This window comes from Chiroxiphia lanceolata, chromosome 4, assembly GCF_009829145.1.
Source record: "Chiroxiphia lanceolata isolate bChiLan1 chromosome 4, bChiLan1.pri, whole genome shotgun sequence".
NCBI lineage: Eukaryota > Metazoa > Chordata > Aves > Passeriformes > Pipridae > Chiroxiphia > Chiroxiphia lanceolata.
The window spans coordinates 41,083,126-41,099,962 of NC_045640.1; the positions used below are offsets into that span (position 1 = coordinate 41,083,126).

General features: G+C 38.8%; 2 protein-coding genes across 5 annotated transcripts in view; both read right to left on the reverse strand.

The window, feature by feature from the left end:
* Positions 1-5,719: 5,719 nt before the first annotated feature.
* MSMO1 (methylsterol monooxygenase 1) lies at positions 5,720-13,964 on the reverse strand. Its single transcript, XM_032686310.1, has 6 exons — positions 13,866-13,964; positions 11,872-12,177; positions 11,056-11,204; positions 10,055-10,181; positions 8,158-8,312; positions 5,720-6,689 (listed from the first exon to the last, which is right to left on the reverse strand). The coding sequence occupies exons 2-6, from the start codon at positions 12,124-12,126 to the stop codon at positions 6,482-6,484; spliced, it is 894 nt and encodes a 297-aa protein (XP_032542201.1). The 5' UTR covers positions 12,127-12,177; positions 13,866-13,964; the 3' UTR covers positions 5,720-6,481.
* Positions 13,965-14,783: 819 nt separating this feature from the next.
* The window catches only part of KLHL2 (kelch like family member 2), a 57,168-nt gene continuing 55,114 nt past the window's right edge, over positions 14,784-16,837 (reverse strand). For all 4 annotated transcript variants that reach the window (XR_004356605.1, XM_032685402.1, XM_032685403.1 and 1 more), the window contains 2 exons: positions 16,549-16,692; positions 14,784-15,880 (listed from right to left, as the gene is read on the reverse strand). Coding sequence is in view for 3 of the 4 variants with exons in the window: in XM_032685402.1 (XP_032541293.1) it covers positions 15,852-15,880; positions 16,549-16,692 (173 nt within the window). In the remaining variant the exon portion in view is untranslated. The remainder of the gene's footprint in view (positions 15,881-16,548; positions 16,693-16,837) is intronic.

Consider the following 16,837-nt stretch of genomic DNA (forward strand, 5'->3'; position numbering starts at 1 on the left):
AATCACCTATTTAATCTATTCAAGCAGTGAATTATTATTCCACTACACAAAATTAGTCTCACGACTAGATCTGAATGGATTTACATTAATTTACATACTTATTAAGCCCCCACCCTTGAAAAAATTAAGAGAATGCATACTTATAAAAACACATGCACATAAACATCTTGTGTAAAACAGGGTGGTTTACTATCAAATATTTAATTTTGAGCTCACACATACTAATTTCTTTTTAATAAGAGATTAAGAAACAATGTTTAAATTCTCAGAGGGTTTAGGAGCATTCACAGAACTGAGTAGGAGGAATAAATTGATGACTTCCTTTGTATCTAATCCTTCCTCCTATTTTCTGTAGTTCAGGGAAGATGACTATCATCAAAGGCAAAAGCCAAATTTCCTAGTAATATGGAAAAAGTTCTGCCATTTGCCTTAGTCTCAGAGCAATACTCTAACCCCAAGGGCATTCCCAGCCTGCATGCATAACCAGGCACCTGGAAATGGCCTTGTAAACTGGTAATACTAATGAGAGCAGTGAGCAGAGTGCAAGTGCTCCAGGAAACGTACTGATCAGTAGATTTCAAATCTGGTTTACCTCTCTCTTGTGTCTGTGTATAATACCAAATAGTAAGTTATATTTCACCAACAGACACAGACTAAGTAACTTGCTAATTGCAAAAATTTTCATTGACATTTCCAAAAGTACTTATTTATAGACAAATGTACATATACGCACAAACATATATATAATATTCATATATATTTACAGATTACTCCATTCTTTTGGCCAAATGGAATTTGTCTATTCAAATTTTCTAAAACATTTTACTTGCCTGAATCTGTCTTTTTCAGCAAATCATGATTCACAAGGAAGTATGTCAATAAATTTTCCAAAATAAACTTACACTCACAGAGAATTTTGCTTAAAAGACTTGAGTAACTTTGCACCTTTTTTATTTGTGTAACAAGATGAACAGGCTGACGCAGCTATTTTCTTTTATTACTCAAAAAGAGAACCCTAAAGCTATGTCCATTACAAACAATCAAAGTACGCTATGAACAACAGACATCCTAAAACCACTCTATAATGGAGATTAGATAGCATTGTTAATAACAAACTACTGTTAATACTTACACCAGAGAAACTTCACTAAACTTCTCTGGTTTATATTTGGAAAGAATTGAGAAGGTGCACTATACTGCCTGGGGAAGACACTGTTTTCTAACATAAATCCGGGCAAGTAGGATGATGAACATAATGCATAAGGGAGAACACTTGTTCAGATCAGCAAGATCAAATCATTTAAGCCCCCATCTGAGAAGGGGTCTCTTTGGCTTGCTAATAATCCAGTCATATTGCATTTCCAAGCCTTGGAAAAATTCTGAAAGAATAATTCGGGTATTAACACTAACTATTCATAATAAAACCCCAACTATAGACCACATATTCCCTAAAAGACCAGGCTAAAGGCTGGTAAGGGTTTCAGTTGAGAAATTAATGCTAGGAATAAAATACCTGCAATCAATTTAAGAGAGAGAACAGTTGAACTCAGCGTTGACAAATTACTGGGCAAGTAGGTAGAGATAACTGTAGCTGTAAGATTTTACAAAACTTATCAGAATGCTGATTATATACACATATACTACACCTGGCAGCTCTGGTCACTTGAAGCTATGTCTTCAAGACAGGAGCTTCTATTACCAACCTTCAAAATGTCTTGCACAACTCAGTGGTCTATTTCTTGCATGCTCGCAAAACAGGGTTGAGATATGGAAAGTTGCAGCTTTTCTAGTACCTTGAGAAAGGGCTTAATGTAAGACAGGGCAAAGGAAATATCAACAACAACAAAAAAAATTTAAAAATACAAATAAAGACAAGTCACTTCTGTAGGAGGTTATGGTAAGGCAGAGGAAAAAACCCACCCACCTTCCAAGTTGTGTAGTGCAAGACTGAATATTTTATCATCTCCAGTTGTTAGATGACTCACACGTTACTTAAATCCAACTCTATCAGGTATTTAAGAGCTTACTGTGTTCTTGCTGAGTGGTGAACATCCTAAGCGTGTAACAATTCTGCATTGAGCCTCATTATAGACTGCAACTTAAATTTTATACAAACGTTATCTGACATTTGCACTTACACACAGTATACCTGTGCAAATTGCTGTGAGTTACTGCTGCCCCTTGTTTCAGTTTGCAGGAATAATAACTGCTCTTGGGTGATGCTAGGTCCTGGACACTGATCTGGAATGCTGTTTCTGAGAGATGCTATAGCCTGGCTATGGTGCCAAACACTCTCACGCTTAAGAACTGCTATGCAGGATCATTGTGAAAGTTTGCAAGACTGGCTGACAGGGTTTTTTCAAAGTGATGGGTCATGATCTTACAGGAGTATTCTTCTGCTCTTCTGTAGGGACTAGTATTTCAAGTCCAAGCATTAATTGATTCTGTAATTACATAAATGTGAATCAAAACTGATTAAAATGTGTGGATGACAAAGAATGGTGAACAGTAAGGATATATAGCAGCTCTGGAATGTGATTTACTTGATAAGTCAAGCACATCTAAATATTTCAGAGGAGTAAATTTCAAATTACACTTAAGAGCAAGAAATATAAAACACATTCATAACAGTCTGGCAACAGTATTTCTAGAAGCATAGAGAGATCACAAAAGATGGATAATGACTATATTTTCCAGAGCAATGTTTAGAAAGAAGGATAATGGTTAAGAGCGAGGACATGATTATATCACTAAGGTGATGTTAGAAAGAACAACCTGGACACACAGTTCTGGTATCTACAGCTAAAACAAGACTGTGAAAACTCAGAGACAAGCCACAGGAGTGATTTGAGAAACAGAGGAAATGCCTTACTGCGGAGAACATGATACAATCTGCTTAGATGGTGAAAAATACATCATCATGGCTGGGCTTCGTGAACGAAGATTTGGGGAGGGCTCTACCCACGTTTGTTACAAGCACATTGGTGGCTAAAAAGGCCAATACGAGATAGACATGTCTGGTTGCAAAAGGCACAGCAGAAAGACTCCTTAGATGGTATATTCTGCAAGGCACGACTCCTTCTGCGTTGTCTTTTCTCCTTAAGAGTGATCCTGCGTGCTTTCTCACAAGCATCAGCAGCATTACAGATGGTGTGTCTCCAGACCTCCCAATTGAAGGCCAGAGTAGACCAGTTCTGTTGATCAACATGGCCAAGGCTGAGATGTTTCATATTGATCAACATAACTGGTGAAAAATACAATTGAAGAGCAATTTAACTACTGTGTTTATTACTTTCACAGATAGTTTCAATAATGTAGTTTTTCAACAAAAATGAATGTTAAAAATCTAGAAACATATCACACTTTTCTTTAAGATTATCATAAAACATGCAGCATTTATTACAAACTGTGAAGAAAACAAATGAAATCATATGATCTGCAAATATAATCATAATACCAATAATTATTAGTGTCTTCAGGCAACCTGTGCTTTAGTGTAAAATAAACTGCCTTAGTTAGTATTTCACATCAGCCACCAGAACCAGTTGATTATTTTGCAATCCTAATCGTAACAATTTATTACACTTTTCAAGTTTCCATGTTTTTTGACATAAAACCCCCAAAATTAATTTATTGCTTTCATAGGACTTACTTATTGCCATATCCAAAGGGACAATACAAACTGTTATTTCCCATAGATGAGCTTTACTTAAACTAAACTGGACTTTCAGGAAAAGATTATGTGATGGAAAATGTTCCTTCCACACTTATTCGCCTATCTTACCATGTTTAAAATTGTTTCCATGTTAAAGAGGATGAAGGATGACTGATTGTGTAAGGTTTTGTTGTGTGTTGTGAAGACCCAAAACTGTTACCCATATGTTGCTCTCATTTTTTTCAGCTGCACAAAAACCTCTTCATTTTCAGAACTACTCTATTGTCTCTCTCACTAAATATGGGGGAGAGAAATCAGTAAATTCTTATTTAATAAAGGCCTAAAATATCAAAAATGTAATTGCCTAACACAGTTCTTTAAATGCACAAAAGTTATGAAGTAATGAGATAGGTCGTTTACTCACCATACATTCAGTAAAAAATACAAGGTTCTACATTTGAAAAGGTGGTGAGCTGGTGGTAAAATGCAGCTCTATCTAGTCCTGCAGCAAAACAAAGTCTGTGTTTTTCAAATGCAAGTTCCTGTGTTGAGAGTTCCAGTACACACTTTTTTTTTTCAGAAAAAAATAAATTTATAAAGCAGAGCTTACAGAATTCTCTAGGGATTTATTAAAGAAAGAAGATAAAAGGAATTATGTGATCGCATTGTACACTAAGGATGTACATAAAATAACCAAAAAAACGAAAATAGCAATGGCTGTGAGAAAAACATGGATTCAAGTAATGAGCAAAGGTCCAAAAAAACCCCATGCATGCTACCGCAAATGATAATATAACCATTAAAAGTGCATTGGTTTTTTTAAACCTCTTAAAGAATGGAATATACATTGCCAATCCTATCAAACTTTTAGTACTCCAATGAGCTTTCCAATAACTGAGACACCAGGCTTTTACAAATACCTTTACTGGAATATTTCAGAAAGTGGTTCATGGGTTTGCATAATTTTGCGTCAGTGTGTGTGTAGGCACAAGCCAGTGGGCTGAGAAGCAGTGAACAGAATGATGCACACAGGGAAAATCTGAAGCACTGAAAGCTCCTTGTGTTTTTAGGCTAATGGTTCAGTAAAATAAAGCTAAGTATAGCTGCAGCTGCAGGATGGGAGTGTGAGTTGACAATCAGAGGATAATGGCCATCTTTAAAATCTGATTAAAGAGGTCACTTCCACCATGGAGAGTTCAGGCTGGCAGGGCATATGGATTCAGCAAGTCTTAAGTAGCAGTTCCCACTAAAAACTGAATAATACAGGGATTTCAGCTTCTGTTCACCTGCCATAGTCAAATATTTTTACTTCTTTTTAGAGGGAAGAAGAACACTGAATTTCAACACTGGGATACAGATAGAGAAGTAAAAGCTTGTACAAAAGACATGCAGAAGAGGAATCTGAATTACTGTCATATTTCAAGTAACATTTGAGTCATTCCTCATGTCATTAACACTTTGATTTTTGTTACAAGCCTGATCTCATCTGCACTTTCAGTGGAGTACCTGTTTTGAGTACTATACGAGACTGTGTGTGAAGCAGCATGAAAATTCATGTGTGGTCTTAAAACACTGTAAAGTTCTCTAAAGGACTTACAGAGTAGATGAAGTGGCATTTGAAGACTAAAGAGCAGCTTATATGACAGTATAAGATCTTTGCAAGGGTTTAAGCCCTTCTCAAATACTTTCACTGTTATTTTCTGTGCAACAGACAAACGTTTAAAGTAGATTCAAAAACATTTGACTACCGCTTCTGTTCCGTACAACTCAAGTAGTAGATTTTGAGATTCTGCTGGCCATCAAGCTGTACCTTGAGAAGGCATTTGGCTCAAAAGTTGTTGCTACGTTGAGCAGTTACGTATCCAAGTCCTCCAAAGCACAAACCAGCAGAATTTACATGCTCTCCATTTCTTACTGCTCTCTCTGTAAGTAGTTTAACAGACAGAACTGGTGCAAACTGTACTAATAAATAATGCTTCTTCCTTAAAGAGATGAAGAGTAAGACACTATATCCTACATGGGTTTTATCACAGCTTTGTATTAAAAAGCATATGAAAAGTATAATTCACACATCAAACCAAACCACATTTATTTCATCAGTCACAAGTGCAAATATAGCAACAAGTCAGTTCAGCAAATTACAACACATAGAGAAGAATGTAATGTAAATGCTAAGTACACTGACAGACCAACTTCAAAAGAGCAGCAAAAACCAGTTTATTCAAATAAAAACTTCTATTCTTTTTACCTGTAATCTAAAATAACATCATAAATCTAGATCAGGAATGTCTCTGCTAACTCATGTTTAACCAGATATTCTGTTATAAGCAGTTCACATTATCCAGTGTGCAAAAGACCTGTTCAAGCTTCCTAGTAACAGATGTTTTGGTTTTAAGCAATTTTTATTCAATATTTAAATAATACAGTGATTATACTAGTTAATATCTCCTGCTATTTCATATTACAAATTTAAGAATATATATTAAAAAAAACTAAGACCAACCTCAGTGTACCTGTACAATTCTACCTGGATCCAAAATGGGTAACATTATAGATAAAATTAATTTTTTTTTTTAGTCAAAAAAAGAAAAAGGGAAAAAGATAGACACGAGTCATCTTGGTTTTTTTTTTTCCATCATCTTTAAATCTGTAGGTAAAATATATGCAGTACTTATGTATAAAATAGAAAACATTCCCATTAGAAAGATACTGCAGTTTAATTAGCTGTTTTCCTCTACAGCTTAGCCAAGGAACAAGATTTATGCTAAACAACCAATGACTACTTTGCTTTACAGAAAAGCAGAAGTTGACTTTTACATTGGAAATTCAGTTAGCCTTCTTCTTTGTTATGAACTGTTTCTTCTTCTCTTTTTCTTGATAGGCAATGAATTGAGAGTCTGTACCAAAGATTCTGTCCCACCACGTGAAGGTTGAAGCATAATTGCCAATAAAGTTCATGTGATGGAAATCATGAAAACGGGCCCCAGCATAGAAAGGCACCAAATGAAGAGGGTTCAGCGGAACATCATAACCACTACAGGGGGGAGAAAAAAAAGAAAAGCAGCTATGGTAAGGATTTTCCCAAGACATAAACTACAAAATATAGACACTAACTTGTCATTTTTATAAAATAAAAATGTTTTTTTGGTATTCTAAGGCCCTGAGGTAATCACTGTGATACTGGCTCAGTATGAAAACAAGATCACTCCAACCCTAGCCAAATGATTCTGTAAACTATCACACAATGGCTTTGGCACTTGCTTTTCAGCTCAATTTACTAGGCAATACAAAAAAATAAAATCACAGTGGCTGACTTCCCGCTGGCTTAGCAGTTTTAACTAAGAGTGACACTGAGAAGGAGGAACAAAAAGTAACACTATCTTTTAGTAACAAGCTATGGACATCAGCAGCTCATCAGAGAGCATCTCAAATCAACTACAGTTATGCCTACTCTTATTTTCAGCTTACTGTAAGTTCTTCAAATATTTAAAATTCAAATATACAACTAAAGTAACATTAAAAGCAGAACAGTTTAGAAGGATTTCAACTCTTTTGCTTAGTAGTACTGGAAAGCAACCTACTACCACCTAGTGGGGAGAGCACAAGGTATTTGTTATAAACGCCTCCTGTGGACAATGAACTAAAATGACAATTACCAGAGGAAATTAATGTTTTACATCTCCTGCTTTATGTCACAACATATACTTTGATAAGTATACAAGCAATATATAACTAAACAAGCAAGGCTTTATATGATGAGTGTACTAGTAGTACGTGTTCCACTTAAACACTCGACACTCAATTTGCAATAAGACACTATATGCTTCATAATATATTTACAAATACGAGGTCAAGTGTTAATACTAGCATTTCAAAAATGAACTCTTAGTGACCCCTTCCTTTTGAACATAGGAAAGAAAGCTCATTCATTTGTAGATGAACTAAACAAAGCCTAGTGGGATTTACCCTAGCACTTTGGAGCCTAATTTGAACTAAGTCAGTTTTACTACAGAGACATGAAGTCTTGTCCTTTTTATCTACAATAAATAAACAAATAAACAGAAGAAATTTATGCATTTATTTTAAAGAGAATCAGTGGTCATATAGCATAAAGTTTCTCTTGCCCAAGAAAATAGTCTGACAAAATATTGAACAGAAAGAACTCTTGTCTGGAATATTACTTTATGTAATTGATTTTTGGTGTTCTAATATGCATAAGATCACTTGAGATAGACATCATAATGAGGCACCTAGCTTCTCAAACCCTCCTTGAGATGCTCTAACTGACAGTCCACACCCTTTTAATCAGCAAAACCTGCTGTTAACGCTACCTCAAAACAGAAAACAATGATAACTGTTCAGGTTGTGTCATTCTTTGTAAGACACATAAAGGCATTTCAGTGCAAAATAAACAGTACATCTCAGTGAAAGAGACGGGTAAGTTTGAGACAGACTCAGGGACAAGAGAAAAAGCAATCATTAAGAAGCAATGAGCATTTCACCTGTGTACATCAATGGTTTCCATCAAGCGACATATCACCCATGCCCACAGAAGAACCACGTGGTTACAGAAAACAACAATTCCGATAAAAAAGCCAGTTCCAAGGATAAGTGTTTCCAGAGGATGAGCATATTCTGCTTGCATTCCAAACGGAGACTAGAAGGAGATAACACACAGAAACAGTCACCATTTTCAACTTTATATACCCCCAAATCAGAATCAGCATTTTTTGACACTCTCCCCTTCCCACTACTGCACAAGACTACAATAGGACACATGGAATGATGTTGTGGGCAAAGAAAATGGTATGACTGAGCAAAGGCTGTAACACACGTACTCAGCTCTTCGTAGGGAAAACAGTATTCCAAGGTCAGAAGGATTATCATTCCATTAGTAATTCCAAACACTTCACTACTAGTTGAAAAGTTGAAAACTTTTATTTAGGCTTACCATTACCCCAGGTCAAAGTGTTATTTCAGGAATATTAAAGTGTTTGGCAAGCTCCTATCAGTTTTGCTATACATCCAGTCTTGGAAGCAGAAGAAAGAAGGAAGCCAAAATATTCTCAGAAGCAGGACTCATTTAGAAATTTATTATAAAAATTAAAAATCCCTCACCTTTGATCATTTTTTTAAAATAAATTCATATCACTCAAATGTTATCTTGAGATTCATATAAAACATTTTCTCTCCTTTATATATATATGTATATACATACATACACCAGTCACTCCTACATTTGATTTACCAAAAGAAGACACTCCACAGAATTTTCAAAAGTAGAACACAGAGAATAATTTAAAAAAATTTAACCTAATGCTGAAGGTTATAAATAAAATAATCAGAAAAAAAATAAAGTCCACTTTGTCTTAAGGGATATTTTAAAATCATCCCTTTTTACTGTCAAGAAAAGTTTTTAGTGAAACAGCCACTAGCCGACAGATCACTTCTGTGAGAACTGCTAACTTCTCTCAAGAATAATGGCCAAAAGCTGCTCCAGCTAGAGACCTGAGGGGCTGCCAAGAGCAAGAGGAACAGAGCAGCTGTTGCAGCAGATGTCTGTACGTATGCGTGCAACCATCAATACCAAGCTCCTCTATTACTGGCAGCATGTATAAACCATCCCTGACCCAGCAGCTTGCAGTTTACTTTGGCACAGCATAGGTTATACACTGAAACACAGCGGTGTAAAATGACCCCTGTGATCCAGAGGCAGTGCCATCTAAACAAACACAGGATATTAACTGTAAGGTGCAGGTGCTGCTGACCCTACCTGTCTCACAACAGTGTCTCCTCCAGCCAAGTGCGGCTCATTACCTGGTGCTCAGTGCCGGCTCCAACACCACTAAATTGCAGAACCACCCAAAATGTCTGTGCTACACTGTGCTCTTGATGCAGTATTGCACCAAGGGCTATATTGCTCCAGAGGCCCACACCCGAAGTATAATCCTTCCCTGAATCACACGTATGACACACACGCCCAGGTTGTGCAAGAGCTGCCTGTCTGATCATGTGTTGGGGATTCATATGCTCTAGATAACAGCACAGGTGGTAGGGAACTGACAAACCACCAAACCCAGAAACTTACTATTTCCCTTCTCCTGACAATGAGACCCACATGTACACTTTTAAAAAGCTTCTTCGCCTTGCTCAACAGATATGATCAAACTTCAGCAAGAATGCGATCTTTCATTCCCATGAAATGAAACAAAATTACTGGAAATGTTTTCAGAAACAAAATGGGATGACTGTTCTTGACAAAGAAGTCAAGAAAAGACATATATCCAGCTGTCAGAGGAATGTAAATTTCTTAGGTCTTTCAAATAACATGTTTAAATAGGTTGCATGAAACATACACCATAAACTATTATTAAAGAAAAAAAATCAAGGAATACATACAACAAATTCATGGTGAACCTTATGGATATACTTGTAAATTCTCTTGTGATGCAGCAATCTATGCAGGAAATAGTGCCAGGCATCCTCAATCACTGCACATCCAAAACACTGGGCAACCAGAACATACCTTTAAAAAACAGAAAAGCTATTATTTATAGAATACTCTAGCAGATGCACAATCCTGGAAAAGAAAATCCTAGTTTATATGCTAATAACGGTCAGAAATGATTATACTTTTTACTGACTGAACAAGAGTGCACTGACACTACTTTAACATGCTAAAAATACCAATTATGAGGTAAAAAGGCTATTGTGCTTATCAACTCATCTGTTGATATGCTGAAGTGAGTTAGCACACAGTGTAACAAGCTGTCATTTCAATATTACACATGCAATCTATAGTCTAAACAGAGACTGTGTGAGACCTTGATATAAAAATACAGAGCTGCATCAGCTCTCTAAACCAGGGAACAAATGGCTTTCCAAGAAAGATGACTTTCTGTGGTAAAGAACTGATATCAGGGTGCAGAGTGGGGGAGTAGGGGGCACTAACTGGTAATTCAGCTTTATTTAAAAGTGTATCAGTTTAGTGCAAGAAAAGAAGACTGTGAAGCAGGTGGTACATTCTCTTCTCTGAGGAACATCCTACTGCTATGATATAAAATAAGGTGAAGCAAAGAAACACTTAGAAGGAATAAAAAAACCTGGATAAATAAACCCCCCAGAAGTCCAACATTTAAACCACACCACCATGAATCTTGCTTCACTTCCATAAACTCCTCCTAATCTCCCTTCTTCTGAGGATTAGAACAATTTGGGGCCATTTAAAAAAAAAATCTAGAAAATTCTAATTAGCTCTTACAGGAGTTAATCATCAACAGAAGCTTGACTAACACACAGTTTACGTTGCCAAGAAATTATTGTGCATTAGACATTAATTGTAATATTCTGCCTTCAACTGTATGTAACTCAGGACTACCATATCAGAAAAATCTACATACCATCTAGGCATCTCTTCCCACTCATATGGGATGTTAAAATACTCTGTGAAGTAATAGGTACCACAAATCAGAGGAAGCTGAATGAAGAAGTGATTGAAGATGAGTGTTTTGAAACACTTCCACTGTTTTTCCCAAGTTTCTGGTTTATCCTAAAAAGAAGCAAAAAGAATCACTTGTGTTACATGTTTCTATTACACATAACTGAAGTGCTCCAAAAATTCACTTGGAGTCAGTTTCATTTCACCTTGGAAGACAGCCAGTACCTCTTCCAACAACGCAAATTAACTTGGGCAACACAAATGACAAAGGACTGAATTCAGTTTCATCAAAACCTCTCATTTTTCTAAGCTAGTGTTTTAATATAAGTTGTTTTCACCAGTCACCCCAAACTATTTTTGTTATTTCAGTGTTTACAGTTAGCAGGAACACTTCGTACTCAACAGTTTAACACAATCCAAGTTTGCTTTTCTTCTTCACACCACGGAATGCATTTCCATTGCTAAAATAATACAAAGAGAAGCTGAAGAATAAATAAATGGTCTTGAAAACATCCAGTTTTTGCAGGAGACATTTTACCAAGCCCTGTAATAATTTCAGAAGTTGGTGTTATTAATTTCCAATTCAGATTACAATGAACTGGGGGAAAACCTTTAGATACTCACACACACTGTTATTTTACTCTGTCATTTCCAGGATGACCAAGTGACAGATAAAAAGGGGCCATATACATTGGAAACTAGGATATTGCACTTATATGCTCTACTTGATGTGTTCAAAGACAAATCAGGAAGTGTATAGTTCACAACTTTTTCTTACCTGCTGAATTTTATACTTTTGCATGTATGGTATAAACTGAAAGACAAATCCGGGTACACAGAGCAAAAAGTATGAAACTTCATGAACTATAAGTGATCCCCAAGTTGCAATCTGGAACTTCGTGTAGTTATCCAGCATGTAATTCCAGGCATTTTTAAATGGTTGCTGCAGGGGATTGTCAGGCAAGAAAGAGTCTATATATTCCACTGCCAGATAAGCAGAGTTCAAGATATTAACACTGTCGTTCATTGCCATCCTTCAAGCATAAAACATCACAATTGCAGCTCTTCTATAGTTGTAAGTAACCTGCAATTTAGATAAAAAATTACCAGCAGTTAATCTTCAGAGAAAAAAACACTACCTGTCATAGCTGTTCCATAGTTCTAAAGTAAAAACTGGGAAACGAGGGGAAATACAGATTCTCTTTCCATGGAATAGTCTGAAAGTCCAAGGCTTTAGGTTGGTTTGAGAGACAATCGGCTCAAGTTTTGACGATATGTCAAGGGAGCAAAAGGATAAAGAAGTATTAATTATTAGCCAAATTTATTTCAATGTTTTTGTGGGATAATTGTATTCTATACTAAAAGAGCAGATAAAGGTTCACATGAGATTTAATAGATGAATTAACTGTGATCTCTTGATTATCCAGTCCCATTCTTCTCATAGCTAAGTTAATAATATATATGAGACAAAATCCATGCAAATTACATTAACACTCAAACTGGCTTGAGGCAATTCACCTTTCTCTAAGTAATGGACTTTTCATCACAGCTCCCAAAAGCATAGAGGCCGCATTCCTGCAGGTGCTCTGAATTTGTGCCATTTTCACAGACTAGGCTGCTTGTTGGTTTGGGTTGGAAGGGACCTTTAAAGGTTATTTGTAGCCCAACCCTCTTGGAATGGGCAGGGACATTTTTCACTAGATCAGGTTGCTTAAAGCCCCATTCAACCTGGCATTCAAACACTTCCAGGAATGGGGCATCCACAACTTCTTTTGGCAACTTGTTCTAGTGCCTCAGCACTCTCACTGTGAAAAATGTCATCCTTATGCTCAACTTAAACCTAACCATTTTTAGTTTAAAATCATCGCCCTGTGCCCTGTTGCTACAACCCTTGGCAAAAAGCTCCCTTTGTGTACCAAAAGGCTACACTACAGTGTCCCTGGAGCCTCCTCTTCTCCAGGCTGCTCAACCCCAGCTCTCCCAGCCTCTCCCCTAGGTGATGTCTCGTCTGACCATTTTTGGGGCCCTCCTCTGGACCACCTCTAATTAGGTCCATCTTCCAGTCTCAAACATCCTTGCAACTCACAGGACATGGCTCAGTCCCCAGCTGTTAGGCTTAGCCCGGGTCCAGCATAAATCACAGAATCAATTAGGCTGGAAAAGACCTCTGAGATCATCAAGTCCCACCTATGATCAAACACTTCCTTGTCAACTAGACCATGGCACTGAGTGCCACATTCGGTCTTTCCTTAAACAGCCCCAGGGATGGTGACTCCACCACCTCCCTGGGCAGCCCATTCCACTGTCTAATCACCCTAACATACCAAGTAACATACTAAGCCAGCATCCAGCAACATTATTAATTTTTTTGTTTCTCAGCAACAGCATCACGATGCTGCCATGTCTTACTACCAGCAGAAGCGTTCCAGCAGACGCCAAGGCAGCTCGCAACCCGAGCTCCTGAGCCAGCGGCAACTACGGCAATGTACTGCCCCCCCCCCCCGACCCCCGCACAAGCTCCCTGCCAGCCGAGGGTCCAGCAGCCAGGCCGCACCGGGACCAGGCTCGTCCGTCCCGCCGCGCCCTGCGAGGGAGCGGACAGACGCGGGCACACGCCTCCCACGCGCGCGGAGCGCCGAGAGGAGACGCCCGCCCGGCGGCACCCGCGTTCAGCCGGGGGCGACCCCGGCAGGGGCTGCGCAGCCCGCCTGGCACCCCCACCCCGATCCCCCTGGGCCGAGCAGAGCCGCGCCCGCCGCCCTCGCCCCTCACCTGGTGACGGCGACGGCTGCGACAGCACCGGCGGCAGCAGCGCCCTGACAGCAATAACACCCGCCGGGCCCGCCCGCTCCGCCGCCGCGCCCGCCCATTGGCCGGGCGGCACCTCCCGGTGCGTCGCCCATTGGTCGGCTGGGGGCGGCGGCGCAGGGTCAGGCGGGCGGGAGGCGGGGCCAGAGCTGCGGCTTCCGCGCCGCGATTGGCTGGAGGGGTGGAGTGAGGATAGTGAGACCGCGGCGCGCGGCCAATGGGGCGGGGGCAGGCGGGTGACGCACACGACGCGATGGGGCGGTCCCGCCGGTGGCGGAAGCGGCCCTGAGGTGGAGCCGCGGGACTGGGGGAGGCGACGGCGGCGGCGGCCGGGACCCGCTGCCCACCAGCTCCCGGCGCTGCACTTAAAGCGCTCGCCTGCAGGAGCGGCGTGGGTGCGGTTGGACGCATTGTCATCCCTCCAAGTTCGTGCGCCCGCTTCCTGCTCCAGCGCTGATGAGAACTCTGAGGTACCAAGGCGACGGTGTCGTCATGGTAGCAACGGCCCCGAGCGCCCCATTCCCCGAGGTTGTGTCATTCGGGTAAAATCCTGCAATTCAAACATGAGGTTTCCAGTCCAATCCCGTACCGCGCCGCAGCCAGCAGAACACGGCAGTCACACACCTCGATGAAGCGCCTTGGTGCCTCTCAGCCCTTTCACCCGTGACACAGCTCAAACGCTTTCACGGGGACTGAGCGGTGGCCGGACGACCAAAGCTTTCAGAAACAGGCCTGCAGCAAACCAATGATGTTGACATGACTGCTTCCTAAACCTTTTTTTTTTTTTGCATTCAAATCTTTAGAACACTACCCCCAATTTTTTTTTTCCCTCTGATGTCAGGACTTGTATCGAGAAACACAAGTTCTAAGCGACCTGTTGGCATTAGGAAACAATGTACAAACTTTTATTTGAAGAAAATGTCCCAAATATGACAGTAACTTTGGTCATGTTAAAAGGAGGCCATCCAAGAACAAATAAAAATGAGCTGCTTTACAAGCATGGCCACATACAGTATATTCAGATACTGGCTAATAGAAGCTGAGGTTACACGCATAAATAGGCCTTAGTACCATGCAAGTTCAACGCAATTGCATACATTCACTATAAATTTTCAGTTATTCTCATGCCAAATCACCTTTTGGATAAAAAGGTAAAAAAGAAGTAACATCTAAATGTGACCAAAATTGAACAGGAAAAAAATTAAGTACAGACAACATTTTTATTAGAAAGATCTTGAAATTACACCTGTTCAGGAAGTGTTATACCATCTCTGATCTCCTTCAGTGGGAATTAGTAGTGTTAAGCATTGTTACATATCAAAAAATACAGCTCTGTTTTACAACATAGTACTGACATATTCAAAGTACTGTGCCAAATTATAAATAGTAAAATCAGGTTTTGAAGAGTTTCAATGGAGAGCAACAAACATATGCACATAGTATAGTTAGGTAACAAAAGTTTTATAAAAGGAAACAAATTTACCCCATGCCAGCTTGAATTACTGAGGTGGGATTTAATACCTACTATGAAGACTGACAGTTCATTTCCTTAAATATATTTATTAGTCTCTGGAAAAAATAAGACAAAAATTTACTTTCACCAGAATACACACCGTTCTTCACTGACAATCCGTTTCTCAGTCATGACTGACAGAAGTCGGTCCTTATGAAAGGTGGCTTTTTTTTTTTGAAGATCTTGCACTTAAAAAAATGGTCCACTAGACTTCAAAAATTCAATCAGCTTCTGCTCAGCTGCAGAATAATCCTACACATTGCTTCTACCTAGAGTAATCTTCATCATCTGTCATCTGTAATTGTAGACAGTCACATCTTCCACTGTGACTCAAGGTGCAGCTACAAGTAGAGAAGTGCTTAGATACTCAGTCACTTCAAATACACTTGCTGAAGACTGCTCCTAGTGCATAATCAAGTTGAAAATCCCATTACTGATCATAATGGTTTGTCAATAACTGTAACACCTAGAGTGGGGTGAAAAAGGTATAAATCTTTAGGTAGTATTTTTTTTAATCATGAAAATATATATACATATGTATATATAATTTTAATATAATATGTTGCAATTAGCATTTAGCTGTACACCAGCATCAGTGTACATATTTCCCCCTAATATCTCTCTGACACAAAGCTGTCTGAATCAGTGCAAAATTCTGAAAGTTTCTGTGACTTGAAAAAACTTGCCATTAATCAAGTTTAATTTATTTTTGTCATCAGTGAGATATATCCTTAACATTCACTTAGATAACTCAGTTGAGAAATTGCAATTATTGAAGGAAAAGATTGCTGAAACAGCTTATTTTCTAAATACTAAATCTGAAAGAACTTTGGAATTGGACCCCTAGATCGAGACAAATTTCTTGTTAAAAGAATTGATCATAACAGAATCGTCTTTCTGTCTCACCACCTTTGTGCTAAATCCCTCTTGAGTACAGTTTAATACCATTTTTTTTCTTGCAGTGGATAATTGTTTGAAGTCATCATTCAAAATATGACTTCAAAAGATTCTTCCTATCCATTTTAGTATCTTAGGTTTTACCTTAGATAAGACTCTGTTTGGATGCTTTGTTGAATTTCTTGTCCTAGCTGTTATACTGTAAAAAGTCTATTAAAAAATATCTATATGCATTACCTGCATAGCTCCTTCCTGTACTCATACAGGATGACACAACCGTCCATTTATCAGTTGTTGGATTATAATACTCCACTGTTGATAAATTACAGGAACCATCATCTCCTCCAACTACATACAACAGACCATTAACAGCACAAACACCTAAAAAAGGACAGGAAACCAGTATGAAAAATAGCAATGGACTTCTTCACCCCCAAAAAGCACAGGTTTTATTCTACCACACCATGAAAGCAGCAGAAATCCAGTAATACTGACATCCAGTGCCATTCACACCAAATGACATTAG

Bases quoted from the DNA above. Each gene is read 5' to 3' on its own strand.
- MSMO1 (XM_032686310.1), bottom strand. From the start codon at position 12,126: ATGGCAATGAACGACAGTGTTAATATCTTGAACTCTGCTTATCTGGCA. The intron at 11,205-11,871 runs GTAAGAAAAAGT...GCTTCTTTTTAG, and splicing joins AAAAGTATAAAATTCAGCAG to GATAAACCAGAAACTTGGGA. The intron at 6,690-8,157 runs GTGAAATGCTCA...TCCCCCCTGTAG, and splicing joins GAAACCATTGATGTACACAG to TGGTTATGATGTTCCGCTGA.